At 44.3% G+C, this 20,147-nt stretch overlaps 1 protein-coding gene across 1 annotated transcript in view; it reads left to right on the forward strand.

The window, feature by feature from the left end:
- Positions 1 to 7,407: 7,407 nt before the first annotated feature.
- The window catches only part of LOC129624247 (ATP-binding cassette sub-family C member 4-like), a 177,193-nt gene continuing 164,453 nt past the window's right edge, over positions 7,408 to 20,147 (forward strand). The window contains 3 exon segments of the mRNA XM_055541908.1: positions 7,408 to 7,475; positions 12,999 to 13,109; positions 13,660 to 13,780. Of these exon segments, the coding sequence (XP_055397883.1) occupies positions 7,408 to 7,475; positions 12,999 to 13,109; positions 13,660 to 13,780 (300 nt within the window).

Below are 20,147 nucleotides of genomic sequence, written 5' to 3' on the forward strand. Positions count from 1 at the left end.
GAATGGTTTGCCTTGGAAAGGAACAGAGATCATTCTGTCATTTATGAGATTGCATCCAAGTACTGCATTACGGACTCTTTTGTTGACTATGATGGCTACTCCATTTCTTCTGAGCGATTTTGTCCACAGTAGTAGATATAATGGTCATCTGAATTAAATTCACCCATTCCAGTCCATTTGAGTTCGCTGATTCCTAGAATGTCGACATTCACTCTTTTCATCTCTTGTTTGACCACTTCCAATTTGCCTTGATTCATGGACCTGACATTCCAGGTTCCTATGCAATATTGCTCTTTACAGCATCGGACCATATTTACATTAATTGTTGTTAATATTAGCATATCGATTCTTTCCGTCTTCTGTTTTTTTAAACAGTGGAGGAAAATGTAATAAAACACCTAAATGGATCTACAAAGAAAGGCCATTATGGTACAGAGGTGATTGTTTTATGGAAACTGAACAAGTTGACTGATAGAAATGGATGGCAATACTTGGTTATCAGTTGCTGGGTGAAATTCTAAGTTTTGAAGTAAGAAAAGTGGTCTGAAGTTAGCAGAGTAAAGGTGATGACCCAACAGAACATCTAGATGTGTGCTAGAAATAGCCTCCAGGCTGTTTTGATTAATGAGTAGAAACTTAAGTCTCTTGGCTGTTGCAGAACAATAAGTGACATACACATAAAGGTATCAAAACTTTTAGTCCAGAATTTGGTCTCAATTTAGACAGAGTGGCGTCTCTCATGGGATACAAGCAAGCTATACCACATAATTTGATTCTGAACTTTGTGTGGCTACATGACATGGAGTTAAAGTATCCTTACAGATCAGCTCATTTGAAGAGGTAGCACCTCAGGCTCTTGAACCAAAACTACCAGCTTTGAAGCAAAAGCCAGTTGCTCTTTTCCAGTTGCTTCTTTTCTAAAGCTATCACCTTACCATGGACCCTTCATCTGGTTGTCAATAGTAAAATAAAATATTGTCATCACACAGAATCCAGAGAAACCCACTGCAGAGAGCAAAACAAACAAACTCCTCCCCTACCCCCCTCCAAAAAAAAAAAAAACAAAAAACAAAAAAAAAACACAAAAACCCCTATCACTTTGATCTCGATTCCTCTATGTGGTAGACTCTGGTCAATAGTAAAATAGCATCACCAGGCAGAATCCAGCAAAACCTACTACAAAGTAAGAATCCAGAAAGAACCTACATTTGAGTCAGAAAAAGGTATTAGCTGTCAGTGCAGTAGAGATAAGTCAATACACAGTGGGCTGATTCTGAGTTAACAGGTGATACACAACACGTTTTGCCATGAAAGACAAATGAAGGAATGGGAATGGCAGGCAGAGCCTAATAGCTTCTGTGCCAGAATAACTCACAACTTCCTTGTTGCTTTCATCACTCTTAGCATCCAGCATTTTTTAAGATCTTCTCCCATTTTGGTCATTGTTCAAAGCTTTCAATACCATTTTTGCTGTTGCTGCCTGGGTTTTCTCTAGTTGTGGTGCGTGGGGGCTACTGTTTGTTGTGGAACATGAGCTATTCATACTGTTCATGGGGTTCCCAAGGCAAGAATACTGAAGTGGTATGCCATTTGCTTCTCCAGTGGACCATGTTTTGTCAGAACTCTCCACCATGACCCGTCCATCTTGGGTGGCCCTACATGGCATGGCTCATAGTTTCATTGAGTTAGACAAGGCTGTGATCCATGTGATCAGTGTGGTTAGTAGTCTGTGATTGTGGTTTTCCTTCTGTCTGGCCTCTGATGGATACGGATAAGAGGCTTATGGAAGATTTCTGATGAGAGAAATTGATTGTGTGGGAAACTGAGTATTATTCTGATGGGTGGCAATGCTCAGTAAATCTTTAATATAATTTTCTGTTTATGGGTGTTCTCTCTCTGTTGTTTGGCCTAATGCCAAACTATGGTGGGGGTAATGAAGATAATGGAGACCTCCTTCAAAAGGATTTGTGGACACAATGTTGCATTCAGTGCCCCTAACTCAGCAGCAGGCCACTGCCGACTCACACCTCTGTGGAGACTCCTGGATACTCCAAATCTTGCAGAATTTCTGAGGGTCAGTAATCCGGGAGCAACTTGGCTGGGTGACCTGGCTCAGGGTCCCTCATGGGGCTGCAGTCAGATGCACGCTGGAGCTGCAGCCATCAGAAGGCTTCTCTGGGGCCTCACTCAGCAAAGTAATTCTCAAAATTCTCCAAGCTAGGCTTCAACAGTACATGAACTGAGAACTTACAGAGGTTCAAGCTGGATTTTCAAAAGGCAGAGGAACCAGTGACCAAATTGCCAACATCTGTTGGATCAAAGAAAAATCAAGAGAATACCAGGAAAACATCTACTTCTGCTTTCTTGACTATGCCAAAGCCTTTCACTTTGTGGATTACAAGATACTATTTACAATTCTTTAAGAGATGGGAATGCCAGACCACCTGACCTGCCTCTTGTCTGTATGCAGGTCAAGAAGCAAGAGTTAGAACCGGACATGGAACAATGGACTAGCTCCAAATTGGGAAAGGAGTCTGTCAAGGCTGTATATTGTCACACTGCTTATTTAACTTATATGCAGAGTACATCATGTGAAATGCTGGGCTGGATGAAGCACAAGCTGGAATTAAGATTGCCAGGAGAAATATCAATAACCTCAAATATGCAGATGATATCCCCCTTTTGGCATAAAGTGAAGAGGAACTAAGGAGCATTTTGATGAAAGTGAAAGGGGAGAGTGAAAAAGCTGGCTTAAAGCTCAACATTATAAAAAAGAAGATCATGGCATTCCGTCCCATCACTTCATGGCAAATAGATGGGGAAACGAAACACTGACAGACTTTATTTTCTTAGGCTACAAAATCACTGCAGATGGTGACTGCACCCATGAAATTAAGAGATGCTTGCTCCTTGGTAGAAAAGCTCTGACCAACCTAGAAGTGAAGTGAAGTGAGGTCGCTCAGTCGTGTCCGACTCTTTGCGATCCCATGGACTGTAGCCTACCAGGCTCCTCTGTCCATGGAATTCTCCAGGCAAGAATACTAGAGTGGATTGCCATTTCCTTCTCCAGAGGATCTTCCCAACCCAGGGATCGAACCCAGGTCTCCTGCATTGCAGGCAGACGTTTAACGACTGAGCTACCAGGGAAGCCAAGACCAACCTAGACAGCATATTAAAAAGCAGAGACATTACTCTGCCAACAAAGGTCTGTCTAGTCAAAGCTGTGGTTTTTCCAGTAGTCATGTATGGATGTGAGAATTGGACCATAAAGAAAGCTGAGCCCCAAAGAACTGATGCTTTTAAACTGTCATGTTGGAGAAGACTCTTCAGAATCCCCAGGACTGCAAGGAGATCAAACCAGTAAATCGTAAAGAAAATCAGTCCTGAATATTCATTGTAAGGACTGATGCCGAAGCTGCAACTCCAATACTTTGGCCACCTGATGTGAAGAACTGACTCATTGGAAAAGACCCTGATGCTGGGAAAGATTGAAGGTGGGAGGAGAAGGGGAACAGTGGATGAGATGGTTGGATGGCATCACCGAGTCAATGGTTGTGAGTTTGAGCAAGCTCTGGGAATTGTTGATAGACAGGGAAGCCTGGCATGTTGCAGTCCATGAAGTCACAAAAAGTCGGATACGACTGAGTCACTGAACTGAACTGAACAGGCTTTTCATTGCAGTGACTTCTCTTGTTGCAGAGCATGGGCTGTAAGCACACAGGCTTCAGTAGTTGTGGTGCTTGGGCTTAGTTGCCCCTTGGAGGCATGTGGGATCTTCCTGGACCAGAGATTGAACCTGTGTCCCCTGCATTGGCATGTGGATTCTTATCCACTCTACCACCAGGGAAATCTAAAGCACTTCTCTAAAAATGATTCATGATTTATTCAATCATTTTGCTATTGCTGAACTTAGGATGTTTCTAAATTCTAATATTATAATAAGCACTGCTCTGAGAAACATGAAAGTGAGAGTTAGTCGCTCAGTCATGTCCGACTCTGTGATCCCATGAACTATACCCTGCCAGGTTCCTCTGTCCATGGAATTCTCCAGGCAAGAGTACTTCCTGGAGTTGGTTGCCATTTCCTTTTCCATGAGACCTTCCTGATCCTGGTATTGAATCCTGGTCTCCTGCATTGCAGGAAGATTATTTACTGTTTGCATATTTGTACATAAATAGCTGCCTATAGCTGACTTTTTATCTTCTTCATCTTCAAAGTGGAAATCTTATTGAGTTGCACAGAATGAACATTTTTAAGGCTCTTAAAAATAAATATTGTTAGATTATTTTGTGAAAAAAGTATTCTAATTTATATGTTGCCAATAATATACTACGGTGCCTATCAGACTTTGCCTTCATTAGGATGGGGTCTTCTGGTTTTTCTGTGTTTTGTTTTTTTTTTTAATGACTATTAGGCCTCTTTATTTCGCTGAAAAACATTTGAAGGGTGAAAATGTGTGACACAATCAGTGATAGCAGCATCACAAAACATCCTTAATTTATCAGGGTAAGAATGAATGTGTTTGTGTTATTTTATTATTTTTTATTCTTTTGCTGAAATTTCCTTTTTACCTATTCTTTTTCTAGATTGTGATCGTAATGAAAATAGGAATTTCAATTTTTTAGGTATATTCTTTTCCCAGGACATCTTTATCAACTTTTAACAGTTTCTGGACAACTCATCTCAGTAATGGACTAGTGTTTCTGATGAACTGAAAACAAAATAACTCAAGGTTCCATTATTATTATAACATCTTAAAGGGAGATCAAATAGAATATATTGGCAGAGAATAAGGAGTTTTGTTTAAGTTTTTATACCAGAACTCTCTGTAAAAGTGTCATAATGCAAGTATGTCTGAGAGCCAGTGGGAAGTGACAGAAGTAATTCATTACTAGTAACAAAGTTCTGAAATGTGAGGATGATTTCTTTTCATGAATTAGATCACATTCAAGGATTTTATGTCAGAAAAGGATACTAAGAAGTTTCAAAAGATCTTAGTTAAAAATAAAAACAAATAAAAAGACAGCAGAAGCTAAAGGGACTGAATGTATTTGTCAGTTTGGAGATGGCTAATTATGGTCCTGAGATAGTTGTGGGGACCAGATGAAACAGTCTGGGGCAGTCTGACAGACTTCCAACTGCAGCAACCAATTCCTTTATTTTTGAAGTAGAACTAGTTGCTGAGTGTTTACAGCACTGGAAAATGTAGGGAATGTAAAAGAGGACTGTAAATCAGGACAAGTCTGGTACCATACATTGTGGATTGCATTATCTGAGAGAAAGCTAACACAAGAAAGGTAGGTAATTGAAAAATTAAAATTTTCAGCTCTAATCATTCTTTTTTGCAACAGAAAATTTCAAACATGCATGAAATATCAAGAAAATAGTGTAATAAATTCTCATCATGCCCATCAATACAAAATTATCAACACCTTGCCATTCTTATATGTTTGACTCATAAAAAAAAAGTTTGAATACATTAAAGGTTTCTTTAAAATCAATCTCCCCTCAGGCATTAAGGTATAATTGACAAATAGTATATATATGTAGATGTTGAACATGTTGACTTGATTTACATATACATTGTGAAATATTCATCACAACTGAGAGAGTCAATTCCTAGGTAGGTTGCTAAGAAGTCCAGGGTCCCCGAGGAGGAGAAAGGGGTCTGGAGCCCTCAAGAAGAAGAAAGGGGTCTGGGGCTCTCAAGGAGAAAAAGACAAACTTTTTTTTCCTACATCACTTTGTGGTGGTCAATATAACAATGTAGCTTGCTCCAGAACATGTTTCTCCTTCTTGAGAACTTTCTGACTAATCCTGTCATCTTCAAATGTGTGTTGTGGGAGTGGGTCTAGTAAAATATATAAGACCTTGATAAGACTACTTAGTGGTGGCACTCTCCATCCCCCGCCCCCATCCCCCTTCTGATGTCTATGTCAGAAGATTTCTCTGTCCTTTTTCACAGTTTAATAAAAGTCTGCTACCCAAAAGCTCTTGAGTGATCAAGCCTGGTCCCTGGCCTGAAGCTAAATCTTCTGCTTTGGAGATCACAAATTTGACGCCATTCACCATAAGCTATCACAACCAAGCCAATCAACATGTCCATTACTTCACACTTTTTCCATTTTTCTGTCTTTTTTTTTTTTCTTTTTTATGTTGAGAACTACTACTCTTTAAGCAAATTAAAGGTACACAGCAATATTATCACATTGCTGTACACCAGTTTTCTAGAACTTACCTTTTCATCTTGCATAACTGAAGCTAAAAGCCGTCATTAATAACACCAATCTTAGCCAAGGTATATGAGAAATTATTAAAGAATAAAATGGTGATCTTGTTGAAGGTACATAAATTTTGATATTTCTTCATTTAGAGCAGAAGGGAAGAGAACCTGTTGAGCTGGTAACTAAACACTTCTGAGTAGGAGCCCAAGATTTTGTTCATTCAGTCCTGCAGTCATTCATTCATTCACACAGCATATTCTAGGCACTTTTCACACACACTGTCCATGTACCGGTGAGACAACCATGCTGAACCCCAAACTTGGGTCCAAGACCTTGGACAAGGGCTGTCCTTGAGCCTCATCTTTCTCATCTGTAGGATAGGGATAATACCTTCCTGACCAGGACATTGTTAGAATTGAAACTGAGGTAAGGTCCCCAGAAATGTATTTTGTGACATATGTCACTGTTACTTATCTAAGTTTTGAAAGCATAATGAAAGAAATTAGGAGGCAGTTTCTCTCCCCCTAGACTCCCCTTTCCCAATCTAAGAGGGCAGCAAAAAGCTCACAGAGGTTCCCTCACAATGCAACGTGTGAGATGCCACAGGACATCTCACATGGGCTGATCATGCCTTCTGCCAGCTTTCTCCGGGCCTTCCCCACAGCCCATGGGGAGCTTCGGAGCAGCAGAGGAGGGCAGAGCCTGAGCCTCCCCTCTTCGCCTTCTGGGTAAGCCCCGGGCTCAGAACAGGAGTTTCAGCAGAGTTTGCAGCCAGGTGGGATCCTTGGAGTTCGTTGGTTTGTGCTGTCAGGTCTGCCTACCCTCCTCCATCAAAGAGCCGGGGCCCTTGCCTCCCACGTGCTTGTGGCTCCTGGAAGCTTTGGTCTGACGGCCTCTTCGTCCTGCAGCCCCACACACACGGCCCTACTTCTCCCAGAGCCGTGACAGCAGCGCAGAGCCGCTGACCCGGAGGCGACGCGGGAGGTTGCGCAGTCCCGGGAGGCGGAGACCTGGCAGGCGGTGGGTGCTCCACCCCCAGAAGCCTGTTGTTCTCAGGGCCCGCCCAGCAGACCCGGTAAGCGGACTGGTTTCCAACATCCCCGCGGTCGCCTCCAGGAGCAGCGGGAGCCTCACCGCCGGCAGAGCAGCGCAGCGCCGCTCCATGCCAGCCCGGGCAGGCACGATGCCGCCGCTGTACCAGAAGCTCAACCCGCTGCAGAAAGCGAACCTCTGCTCGCGCCTGTTCTTCTGGTGAGAGCCCCCCGGGCCATGATACAGGGCAGTCATAGGGCCCTCCCCTGCCGCGCCTTTCGGAAACAAGTGTGGACCCTCCCAATGCCGTCCTGCTCCCCCCTGCACCCTGGGAAGGTGGGGCAAGACTGGGCAAGGAAGTGGGGAGCAGGGGTGGGGAGGGGACCCGGTGACCTGGTGGCGGAGGAGATACAGGGTCTCCGTGCCTTGCCCCTGGCAGCCCCTCCAGAGCCAGAAAACAGGAAGCTGGAAGGCTGCCTAGGGGGAATCACAGCCCAGAGGGAAAATGCACTGAACACCGGCCTCTACTCTTACAGGCTTCCCCTGAACTGCTCAGGAATTCCCAGTTCTAAACTGAAGCGTCATACCTCCACCCCCTACCCCGTCCCCAGCCCCAAGCAAGCAGCTTATGAACAGCTTCCTTTATGGAATAGTGCCCTGGACCGTTGTTGTTGTTCAGTCGTTCAGTCCTGTCCAACTCTTTGCAACCCGTGATGGCAGCACTGCCGGTCTCTGTCCCTCACCGTCTCCAGAGTTTGCCCAAGTTCATGTCCATTGCATCTGTGATGTCATCTATATATCTCATTCTCTGACACCCTGTTCTCTTGCCCTTAATCTTTCCCAGCATCAGACCCTTTTCCAGTGAGTCGTCTATTTGCATCAGATGACCAAAATACTGGAGTTTCAGCTTCAGCATCAGTCCTTCCAAAGAACATTCAGGGTTGATTTCCTTTCAGATTGACTGGTTTGATCTCCTTGCTGTCCAAGGGACTCTCAGAAATCTTCTCCAGCACCACAGTTCTTCAGTGCTCCACCTTCTTTGCTATCTTTCAGTAATGTCCCCACCTTTTCCCACATGCCCTGTGCGACAGGGTGTTCCAGCTCCACTGGGTTCCCTCTGCCCCCATGTCTATGACCATGTATTTCTTTCCCTCTCCCTTTCTCCCTGTGTGGCTCTCACTGTATAACCTGGTTCCTAGTTGTGGCAAATTTCATGTGGGTAAAACAATGAAAGGTTTTTTACTTAATGATTGGCAACACTGTCCTTGAACACGTTTTGCTTTTGCCTGGGACACACAGTCAGGACTGAAGGATTTATTTGATCAGTCCCTTTCCTTAGTGTGGATATCTCCACTTCCACCTTTGAGGATCACTCTGGGGATAGGGTCCCTGAAGCCTGTGAGGTCTTTCCCAATCTCTAGCCTTCAGAGAAGCAGTGCATGGTCTTGATGCAGGTGGTCCTGCCCAGGAATCATTTGGTCCTGAAACCACTGAAGGGTCCCTGAGCCCAGAGGAAACACTTGGGATCCTGGAACAGGATCCCAAGTCAAGCAGTCTGGCTCTGAGGATGGTGTTCCTTGTATATGTAACTGATGTCACCAAATTGGTCTCCTGCCTTGTGCTGGGCTCCTAGCCTAGGCTAAGACCCCTTTTCTTGGCTGAAGAGGTTGTTTTTCCACTCAGATTCCCACAGCCATAACTAAATTGATGGTTAGACTGGAACAGCACAAGTTTTATTCAGTGACCAAAGAATGGAGAAGCAAGAGCTTAGTTCACAAATCAACTCCTCAACCCAGTCCGGGTCAAGGTAAAAGCAAGGAAATTGAATCAAGAGAGGGAGGAATATTCATGACTTATCTGAGAATAAGGGTGTGGTTTGGACCTAAAAGTGAGGCAACACTCATTTTTAGTCCTTGTGTGGGTTGTGTCATGACCATGGTCAGCTGTCACGGCACTGGTGAGTATGCCATTTAGCATACTAATATATTACAGCGAATGCATAAATGAGGCTCAGGGTCTAGGGGAGGTTAGGTTTTTCACCATTTTGGACCTGAAAGTGAAAGTTAGTCGCACAGTCGTGTCCAACTCTTTGCGATCCCGTGGAATGTAGCCCTCCAGGTCTTCTCTCCGTGGAAATCCCCAGGCAAGAGTACTGGAGTGGGTTGCCATGTCCTTCTCCAATTTTGGGCCTAGCTAGTTCTAACAGTTTTTATTTTTGTCTGTAACTTCCTCATTTGCGCCTGAGACTCAGACAAAAACAGGAAGTGAAAGTGAAAGAGTTAGTCAATCAGTCATATCCAACTTTTCGTGACCCCACGGACTGTAGCCTGCCAGGCTCTTCTCTCCATGGGATTCTCCAGCCAAGAATACTGGAGTGGATAGCTAAAATAAATATGATTGTCACCTGGCTAAAGTCCCAATTCTCACACCCAGATAAAGACCAGATAAAACTAATGAGGCAGTTGGGGATACACAGACCAAAAAGCAGGAGGAGAATAATTGTAAGGGGTCCTAAGAATGGCAGAAGCCCAGCAAGCTGAGATTACCCTTTTGATACTGTCCCAGATTTGTTCAGTCAGGGCCCTTCTTGTTCTGAGTATTGGATCAAGCGACTTTCTCTTTGAATTTTTATTGGAGTGTAGTTGATTAACAATGTTGTGTTAGTTTCTGCTCTACAGCAAAGTGAATCTCTTATACATGTACATATACACACTCTTTTTTAGATTCTTTTCCTATGTAGGCCATTACAAAGTATAGAATAGAGTTCTCTGTGCTATACAGTAGGTCCTTCTTAGTTATCTGTTTTATGTATTATAGTGTGTGTATGTCAATCCCAGTGCCCCAATTTGTCCCTCCTCTCACCTCCTGGTACCCATAGCTTTTTTTTTTTTTCCTACATCTGTGACTCTAAGTCTATTTTTTAAAGAGTTCATTTATAGCCTTTACTTACATTCCACATAAAAGCGATATCATATGATATTCGTCCTTCTCTGTCTGCAAGCAGCCTTCTCTAACAGTCAGGTTACACCGTCTTCTACTTGACCACTCATGTTAACATAGAAACAACAGGAACTAGTTGCAAGGGCACGAACTCCTGCTTGATCAGCCAGAAGGTAATCAGGAGCTATGCAGTGGTCGGTGTCATGTGGACCAGAGGCCCAGTGAAAATTTCATCTTTCTAAAGTTAGAGCTGGGTTCTTTAGTTGCCCAGGCCAATGTTCGAGTGCACTTTTTTGTTATTTTTGTTTTTTTTTTAGTAGCTTTGGCTTTATAAATTGTTCCTCGTTGCTAGGCTTACCAAGGATGCTACAGGGGCGACAACTCCTTGCATTACCAGTCCAGTCCAGCTCCCTCCTGACTAGATGAATGGCTCCATTTAGATGGGAGGTGGGGTGAGTGTAATTGAAATCTGAATGTGACCTGGATTGGGATGTGCACCTCTTATAGCCCAGTATCCACTAGTAGAGTTTTCTTGGAGACAGTTGTTGGCCCAGTGTGGGTGGTCCTTGCCCCAGGGGCCTCGAGGACCCTCAGGGGCGCACTGTGTTTGGGTTTCCTTGTGTCATGTTTAGACTAATGGTAGCGCCCTTCCATCCAGGATACTACCGCCACAGACCAGACCCCCACAGGCTTGGTATGAACTTGTTCCCAGAGCCCTTGGGCATGGTCTGTATCTAGAGTCAGTCATGTCTGGAGGTGGAGGGCTTATCGGAAATATTGGTTGGGTTCCAAGAAAATAGGGATTTGACTAACACATACGCTTGGGTGGGGTGGCAATGGGGGTAATCTTGATGTCCCTGGGCAGAAGCCTGGTGTGAAGGGATTGAACAGTAGTTTGGTGATGTTCTCAGATGTTAGTGGAGTTTCCTGAAAATATGGGGGCTATATTTATTCCCTGATTGAGGCTGAAGATGGCAGACCCCACAGTCAGTAAAATTTCAGCCCTTATGAAAGTCTTGTGTTACATTTGAAAAGAAATTAATCATCCAGGAAGTGATAATGAGACGTGAAAGCTGAGTTCTGTTCACGAAGCCTGAGAATGAATTCCGGGGAACTCGCAAACACAGAGACGAAGTTTATTTTAGAAGATAGAAATATAAAATCCTCAGCATAGACTCTGAGATGGGGTGAAGGGCTCCCAAAAGGCAAGGATTATAGCAGTTTTATATCTTTTTTAGTATTGATCTATACATTTAGGGTTGATTCATGACTTTAATATATGTCATTTTTGACCAATTAATGTAAACATCACAATGTCCAGTTTGTCGATTTTATGGCTTTCTTGGATCCCCCAGTTTCTCAGTTTCTCTAGACATTGCAACACCATCCCTCGACCCTTTCTCAAGACCCCAGACCATTATTTAGGAGCCGAATGTATTTTTTAAGTGCTAATCGTCTTCTTGGAGGTTTCTCTTGATAAACTGGACAGCAGTTAATAATTATCTTGTCCTCAGTCTGAATGTTTTATGACCTTTCAGATCAGGAAGGGATTCCTCTGAATGCCTGGAAATTGGAGCACAGAGTAAGATGCTTACTTGAGAAGAGAAAAATTGAAATTAAAAAAGGAATTAAAAATTGAAATTAAAAAAAGTCTTACACTGTCTAGCAATTTCTGCTTCAATTATAGGGAGGACTATAAGAAAAATCAATGTATTCATTTTAGTTGGAAAGATGTTACTTATCTTTAGGACATCTTCAGAGGGTCAGGGTCAGAAAGAGGCTCATGTGAGGGGAGTCTGACAGGGCTGTAAGGAGGTCAGGGTCCAGAGCCTGTTGGACTCAGGGTGGTGTATTGTAACGTGATTCCCTGTAAAATTTCCTTTGTGTTATTCGCTGAAGTAAGGAGGTCATGAGACTGCAAGGTTGCGTCTTATGTGAATGTGACTGAGGCATTCTTGAGTTTGGTGGGCTTCCCTGGTGGCTCAGTGGTAAAGAATCCATCTGCCAGAGCAGGAAACATGGGTTCGATCCCTGAGCCAAGAAGATCCCCTGGAGAAGGAAATGGCAACCCACTCCAGTATCCTTGACTGGAAAATCCCATGGACAGAGGAGCCTGGAGGGCCACAGTCCATGGGGTCACAAAACCAGTCAGGCATGACTTAGCCACTACAAAACAACAGCAAAATCCTTGAGTCTGATACAGGTCAGAAAATGTAAGTGCTTGGTAATACAGGAATGTATCTACAGCCTTATCCACAGTGGCCATTCAGCTCTATTATGTGCTCCTGAACCAAGATAACATTATTTTGATTTCTAAATGTGTTTTTCTTAATAATTAAAGTAGATGTACAATGTATGTTCCCTGATGGCTCAGAGGGTAGGGCGTCTGCCTGCAATGTGGGAGACCCGGGTTTGACCCCTGGGTCGGGAAGATCCCCTGGAGAAGGAAATGGCAACCCACTCCAGTATCCTTGCCTGGAGAATCCCATGGACAGAGGAGCCTGGTGGGCTACAGTCCACTGGGTTGCAAAGAGTCAGACATGACTGAGCGACTTCACTTCACTTACAATGTATGCTCAGTGGACCATAAACAGGGTATTTTAGTTAAGTTATATTCTGTGTAAGCCAGAGTGACTTATCGACACCCTAATATATGTGTTTGTAAGCATATGTCTAATTTTCTCCCTACATCTTTGTATAGTTAAAACGTAGACTTCTTTTTAAACAATGTCCTCGAATGTAGGATTCTAATTAAAGATATATAATTTCAATATATGTCACTCTCCTTTTAATGTTTAACAGGTGGCTAAACCCCTTGCTTAAAATTGGTTATAAGCGGAAATTAGAAAACGATGACATGTACCCGGTGCTTCCGGAAGATCGCTCCCAGCACCTTGGAGAAGAGCTGCAAGGGTGAGCACAGGCAGCAGGGAGTATGGTTAGAAGAGTGAGAATTTCTCCATGGGGCTAAAGGCTTGTGGGGAGGAGCCTTTGCCTTCCTCTGGGGTCTTCTGAGCCTCCTTCCCTGACACTGAAGCCTCAGCCCTTCATGCTGACCCTGGGCTCAGCCCACTTTGGAGGCTGGGGGAGCCTGTGTTCCCTGTGTGAGTGGATGTGGAGGGAGCCCACAGCCAGGGCCCTGGAGACCTAGCTCTGTCCCCAGAGGTGGGGTCCCTGGAGGACAGTGTCTGTCCTTCTGAGCTGCTCATGACCTGTGAGTTCAGCAAAGCTTAGCAGGAATTTGTTTCTAGAATCTGGGACTTTTCTCTTAAGACCTGGTCTGGTGCTTTTCCTGGTGCTTCAGTGTCTGCACTGCTCATCTTTCGGGAGCCCTGCGAGCAGTTAGCCAGCATCTGTGGGCAGTCACGGAGCGCCCTGTAGTGAAGGCTTGTCCTCTGCTCTGCCCCTCCCCTGTTTTCCTACCGCAGGGCTGTTCCTCACTGTGCTTTGTCTCTCTTCACAGGTACTGGGATCAAGAAGTGTTGAGAGCCCAGGAGGATGCGCGGGAGCCTTCTTTAATGAAAGTGATCATAAAGTGCTACGGGAAATCCTACTTAGTTTTGGGAATGTTAACATGTCTTGAGGTAAAAGCTTCTCCATACAGTGCATTGATTTTGAGTATATGTGGGTCAGTCCTGAGATGGATGGACTGAGGCGGGGAGAGGACAGTGGTTTAAGGTCTAAGGGTAAATCTCATCTAGGAATCATGATGTAGATCAGCAGTTGTATTTATCTTTAGAATAGACAGATTCTTAAAGGGCTTGACCTCTGGAGATTACTATTTTTCTTTTAACTGATTAAAACATAGTGTAATGGAAGGATAGCAGCACTGGAAAGGTATTTTATGCCACGTTAGGATGTTTTTGGTGCTCAATATAAATATTGAGTGATCCTTGACCAAAAGAAGATCTTACAACCTCAGGGAATATGTGTCCTGTGGTTTGGAGGAAGTAAACTTCAGAAAAGAGCGATGAAGAGATGGCAACAAAGGTAACGGATTCCAAAACAAAGGCCAGAAGCAGAGTTTTGATAAAGCATTTGGACAGTAATTTGAAGTAGAGGATTTATGTGGCAACAACAGACCTATGTTCAACAACATGGAACTGAACACTATTTTTCATACAAAGTTAAAAGCACATTGTATTTCCTTCCTGACCACTTGCCCAGTCCCCATCTCTTCTAGAGAGACAAGCTTCATCTAAATAATTTCATCTGATTGATGACTGTCATTTATAACTTTATTGCTGCTTCTGTCTCGGGTATTCCTTTGAAAAAGGTGTATGGATTCATTACATATTCTAATGTATTGCCTATAGATTGTAAGATAAAGTCAAATACGTATCTGCTGATACTTTTTAAATTGACCTGTCCTTATGCTTAGAAATGTCTCTTAATAGTAGCCTTCCCTGGTGCTCAGAAAAATCTGCCTGCAATGCAGGAGACCCATGTTCCAACCCTGGGTCAGGAAGATCCCCTGGAGAAGGAAATGGCAATCCACTCCAGTATTCTTTCCTGGAGAATTCCATGGACAGAGGAGCCTGGCATGCTCCAGTCCAGGGGGTCGCAAAGAGTTGGACACGATTGAGCAACTATTACTCACTCAAACTTGAAGTCGAGTCCAGAATAATGTAAGACATTTTACAGGTGCTCAGCAAGTAATTGTTGACTTTTCCAGGTCACATCTGATAAATGCTTTCTAAGAAAGGATCATCCCCTTCCTGTGGAACAGAACCTGGGGCCTTGCATCTGGGCTGGAGCTGCCAGAGTGCCCAAGAGCTCTTCCCTGGGGTGTCCCTGGCACACCCTTCCCTAGGGTGCCCCCTCCACATAGGCCAGGTCATCCAGGCCAGACCCCAACGTGGGAGGAGCTTCAACTTCACCATGAATTCTGTGCACGCTTCATGCTGGTTTCCGTCCTGGCTGTGGGGGTGGTTTGCTGGTTGAAGGGGGATCTTGGTAGCCTGGCATTGGCAGAGGGTGGAGGAGGGGATGTGCAGGGAAAACTAAAGGCAGAAAGTTGTGAGGTCAGTGACAAACATGACCCTGAAGATCCTGGGTCAAGGCCCCCCAATGAGACAGTCCATCTGGGGACACAGTGCTGTCAGCCCCCCTGTTCTGGCTGAACCTGCTGGAGATCTGCTGCAGAACCTGCTGGGTGGCTCATGCTCTCCGTGGTCCCTTAGCGCTGCCTTAGGGACATGGGTGGCCTGTGAGTGTGTGAGGGCAAGAGGGATGGAAGATGCAGTTGCTGAGAAAGGGGTGTTTTAGGTGGAGAAGGTGTGAGCTGTTGTCAGTCCACTGTGTTGGGGTGAGGTAAGTGGGTCAGGTGGTTTACAGATGGGCATCGTGGCTCTTGTTTAAAGGCTGTGCTAGACTGAAGGGCACTGTGGGCAGTGGGCAGCTGGAAAGGTGAAGTCCACCCCACACAACTGGAGAGACAGAGAATCTGTCAGCTCACAGGTGACTGGATGGTTCTGGGAGACAGAATTCTCGTTGATGATAGAAGTGGATTGGTCATTGTGTCAGAGCATGGGACAGGTGTGTAGGGCAGAGTGCCATGCTTGAGGGGGCACTGACCACCTCGGTACTGCAGTGCCTTGTGAAGAACAGGGGTGGGAGAGGGGACAGGAACCCTTCAGGCCGCCCCAGCCCTTCTTTGTCCCATATGCAGCTGTCCCAGTGATGGTATTTCCACATAGTCACAGTAAGTCTGTTTGAAATACACAGGTGGCGAGCTGGTGGGGCCTGTTTGTGCAGGATTTCCTGACCTCACACAGCAGAGCTCTCATGAATTCTGCTTGTCTGAAAATCCTGGGGCCTCGGTGTTTGCCTGTGGCTCATGCCAGGTGCTGGGTTGGATGAGTGGCCTCTGGGTTTAATGTTGGATCATATCCTGGAGCAGGTCTTTCTCTGCTGTCCCTGGCTCTAGTTTCTCTTTGGTACTAGATGCTAAAGAAGCTTAAAGTCAAGTGGGTCTCAAAGCATAGCCCATGTGGCTGGGTTTGAACTGAGCTGCTGGTTTTTCTTGCTGTCCTGGGCTGTTGGCTCCTTGGGTAGGGTCACTAAGCCTTGGATGGATCCCATTCTAATATGAGTCCTGGCTCTTGGCTGTGGCAGCTCATGGGAGAAGCAGACATAGAGGGAGAGGCTGCAGGATCTGGGGTTCTTCCTGAGAGAGAATCTGCCCCACTGTGGTGCTGGGAATGTTGGTTTCAAAGTTGTCCAGCCCCTGGAATACATCCTGCCGAAAGTGAAAGTGTTAGTCGCTCAGTTGTGCCCGACTCTTTACTACCCCATGGACTGTAGCCCACCAGGCTCCTCTGCCCATGGAATTCTCCAGCCAAGAATACTGGAGTGAATTGCTGTTTCCTTCTCCGGGGGATCTTCCTGACCCTGGGATCAAACCCGGGTTTCCTGCCCTAGAGGCAAACTGTTTACCATCTGAGCCACCTGAGGGTCCAGAAAGTTCCCTGGGGGCTGCACAAGGTGCAACTGGTAAAGCCCTGACCCCCTTTTTAGGAGACTGGTCGTTGGGTGGTCATGGTGGAGAAGTGGGGAGTAGAGGACCGTAAATATAGGGGCTCATCTGTGTGGTAGTACTGCTAGATCTATTAGCAGTGTTAGTTAGTTAAATAATTGATTTTATGAAGCAACTTCTCATGTTGTGATCTATCTGTACTCCTTGTTGGTCTTTGTATTTTAGACAGTGGAAGATGTAAACTCAATCCAGAAGTCTCTAAAACACAAACATGTTTCCTTGGTGAACTCCAGCTGTCTTTCAATTCCTTGGGTGCACAGAATGCCCCATGGATCATCCATGATCCCAAGCAGTGTGCTCTTTCCACCCACAGCATGAGCAGAGCCTCCCAGGTACTCCTGGCACCAGTGGGAAAAAGCAGGGTGATGCCAGTCCAGAGTGAGGCTTTTAGGTTTTAGGATTTTGAGATATGAAAACCTCTGTCCTATGAGAAGTGAGGAATATCTCTGCTGCTCAGAGAAACAAGTACCAGGCTGTGGAGCCTGCGCAGGTCACCCCTAATTAGAACAGAACAGCCAGCAAGTTCCCAGCACCCCTGGCCCCTGTGTGCACCTCCACGGGTATTGTGGGTGGGGAGGACAGGTCCCCACCTGCCCAGGCCCCTCAGCATGGAGAGGAGGAGCCTGAAGACTCTGCCTGGGCCTGAGTCACAGAGATTACCTCCCCAGGTCATCAGGGCTTCTCTCTGAGAGGTGAGGTCTCTACCTGCTGGTGTGTAAGTGGGGTGACCTCAGAGAGCCAGAGTGGGTTCACCCAGTCCCTCTGAGAGGGGAGGAGTGGCTGGGAATTATGTCCTCTTCCCAGAACCCTAAGAAGTGTCCTGGTCTTGTCTGGTCACTTGTCCTTTGTCTGAGGCCATTTTTACTGATGGTCTCTGGTCCACGTGGAGGTTGGGAAGCACATGTTTGTGTAAATCTTCATTTTGGAGCTCAGCTGATGGACAGGGAGTCAACAGAATCCTCTGAGAGTCCCACAATGGGCTTTAGAGCTGCAGTGGACTTTTGCCTTTATTTCCCAACCCTTTCTTCCATATGTCCCTCACTTCTGCTCAACCCAGGAGGCTGAGGAGTGGCTGCTGGTGGCAAAGATACTGTGGGCTGAGAGCAACCACTGAGGACCACACAGCAAGGGAGAGGAGGAGGGGGCACTGAGCCAAGTGGACGGGGACCTACAGAGCAGACCTGCTGTGTGCACCCTGCTGGTTCCTGAGAGCATCATGTTAGCCATTAGGTGTTAGTAATGCCCACCATGATGACCTTGAGTTATAAATGAGGGTGATGCTTTTCAATCCATTTTCTTTTCTTTTTCTAACTATATGTAAGTTTTTTATTGCAAAATTAAAATAACTTTTTAAATTGAAGTCTGATTGGCTTATAATGTTTTATTAGTTTCTGGTATACATCATTAGTGATTTAATATTTGATACAGTACATAGTAATTTTAGTTACCAACTGTCACCATAAAAAGTTATTCCAGTATTATTGAGTATATTTTCTCTGTTATATATTACAATCTTGTGATTTATTTTTAAAGATTTTATTTATTTATCTTTTCTCCCAGTCCCCTTTTATTTATTTGATAAATTGGTGTTTGTACCTCTTAAGTTTCCTCACCTATTTCACTTGTTCACTTCACTCCCCTCAGTGCATTTTCTTTAAGTAGTCAGGGTGGTAGGTGTCTCTCTTTAAAAAAATGCATTCATAATGGTTAAAAATTTTAGCAATCTGCTTAGAAGTGAAACTTTAATTACAGGCTAGAAAATTTGGCTTTTACACATGATTTGTCTCAAGAGTTCTTGTTCTACTACGATCACCTATAAGCAGCAATGAGTTTTCCAAGCCCTTTTTGAAACCAGCCTCTGCCATTATGAATAGAGTAAGTCTCTGCCCTGAACTTCTGTTAATAAAGATGTTGAAATGATTTCAGAGCACTTTGAGTGTTGCAGCCCATTTATTTGTCCCAGGATTCCTCTGAGGGAGGCAAGGCAGGAGTTTCCATAGATAAGGACATGGAGATGCAGGAGGATACCTCATGGGCTTAGAATCTTGTGACTTGCAGATGGCCGACCTGGTTTCTGAAGTACAGCTTTCTGATTCCTAGACCAGTGCTCTCTACATCATGTCCTGAGGCTTCCTCTCCTCCCACAGCCTCAATTCTTCTTGCTATTTCGCATGTGTATCAGAAATATACATGTTAATAAACTTGTTTGATTTTCTCCTGTTATTCTGTCATTTATTATAAAGATTCTCAGCTAGGAATTCAGAAGGGTAAAGGGAAATAAGCCCCTATGTCACCCTAAGTCAGCTTCAATAATTGCTATAATGAGCAGTCTTGATTCATCTGAAACTCACTTTCACTTCCCAAGATTATTTTAAAGCAATTCCAAGACATCATATCATTTTTATCCATAAATATTTTAGTATATATCTTTAAAAGATGTGGAATCTCCCCCCACTAAACATATTTAGCATAAACATTATTATTATGCATAAATATTAACTTCAATGTCATCAATAACTAGCCAGTGCTCACAGTTGTCTTTTTTCCCTCTTCTGTTGGAAGCAGTATTAAATAAGGTACACTTGGCTGACACAGGTTATACAATTGCTTTTCTGTTCCCCTCCACCCCGAGCCTCTAGGTTGTCCTGTTGAGATTCCCACAGCCTGGATTTGGCTGATCGCTTCTCCGCCTGTGTCAATTAACATGTTCCCCTGGCACCTTAGGTAGGTGTTTAGGTCTAGAAGTTTGATATAGCTCATTTGGATTTTATTCACCCCTTTTGTCTATGTAGGAGGTAGGGTTGTATATCTCCCTTATGAGGTACATAATATCTTTTGTGTGTAGGAGGGGTGGTGGTATGGGTGTGTGTGTAATGTTAGGAGCTATTCATGATCCTTTATCAAAGTCCATTAATTCATTAAGGGTTGCAAAATGGGGATGTTGTAAGCTCTTTGATTAACCCTGAAATATAGTATTCATAGGGAGAGTAGGAGAAAATGATTTTTTCACTTTTTAAAACCTGTTTTCAAAATGATAAATTGGTTCTCCTCTGGGACTAGTGAGTTTTTGTTGTTTTTTGGTTTGGTTTTGTATATGTCAGTTTGAGCTCATGGATTTCAGCATTTCTGACCTGCTTCAGTCCATTTCATTTGTTATGCTTGTGCAAACATTTGGCCATCTTTGGGCAATGGAGTCTATTCAGGTTGGGTCCTAAGTATTTTGCACATACTGTAGAAGCCTTTGCTAGTTTTTTTTTTTTTTTTAAATCTCTTCTTTTGTTTTGGTTTTTTTTTTTTTTTTTTTTTTTTTGGTTTCTGGTGTGACAGGATGTTTTTATCTCATTTTGTACAGCATTTGCTCAGCCCTGGAATCATCCATTTCTCCAAGCAGCTCTGTCATCTTTTAGTGTGAA

Source organism: Bubalus kerabau, chromosome 12 (assembly GCF_029407905.1).
Source record: "Bubalus kerabau isolate K-KA32 ecotype Philippines breed swamp buffalo chromosome 12, PCC_UOA_SB_1v2, whole genome shotgun sequence".
NCBI lineage: Eukaryota > Metazoa > Chordata > Mammalia > Artiodactyla > Bovidae > Bubalus > Bubalus kerabau.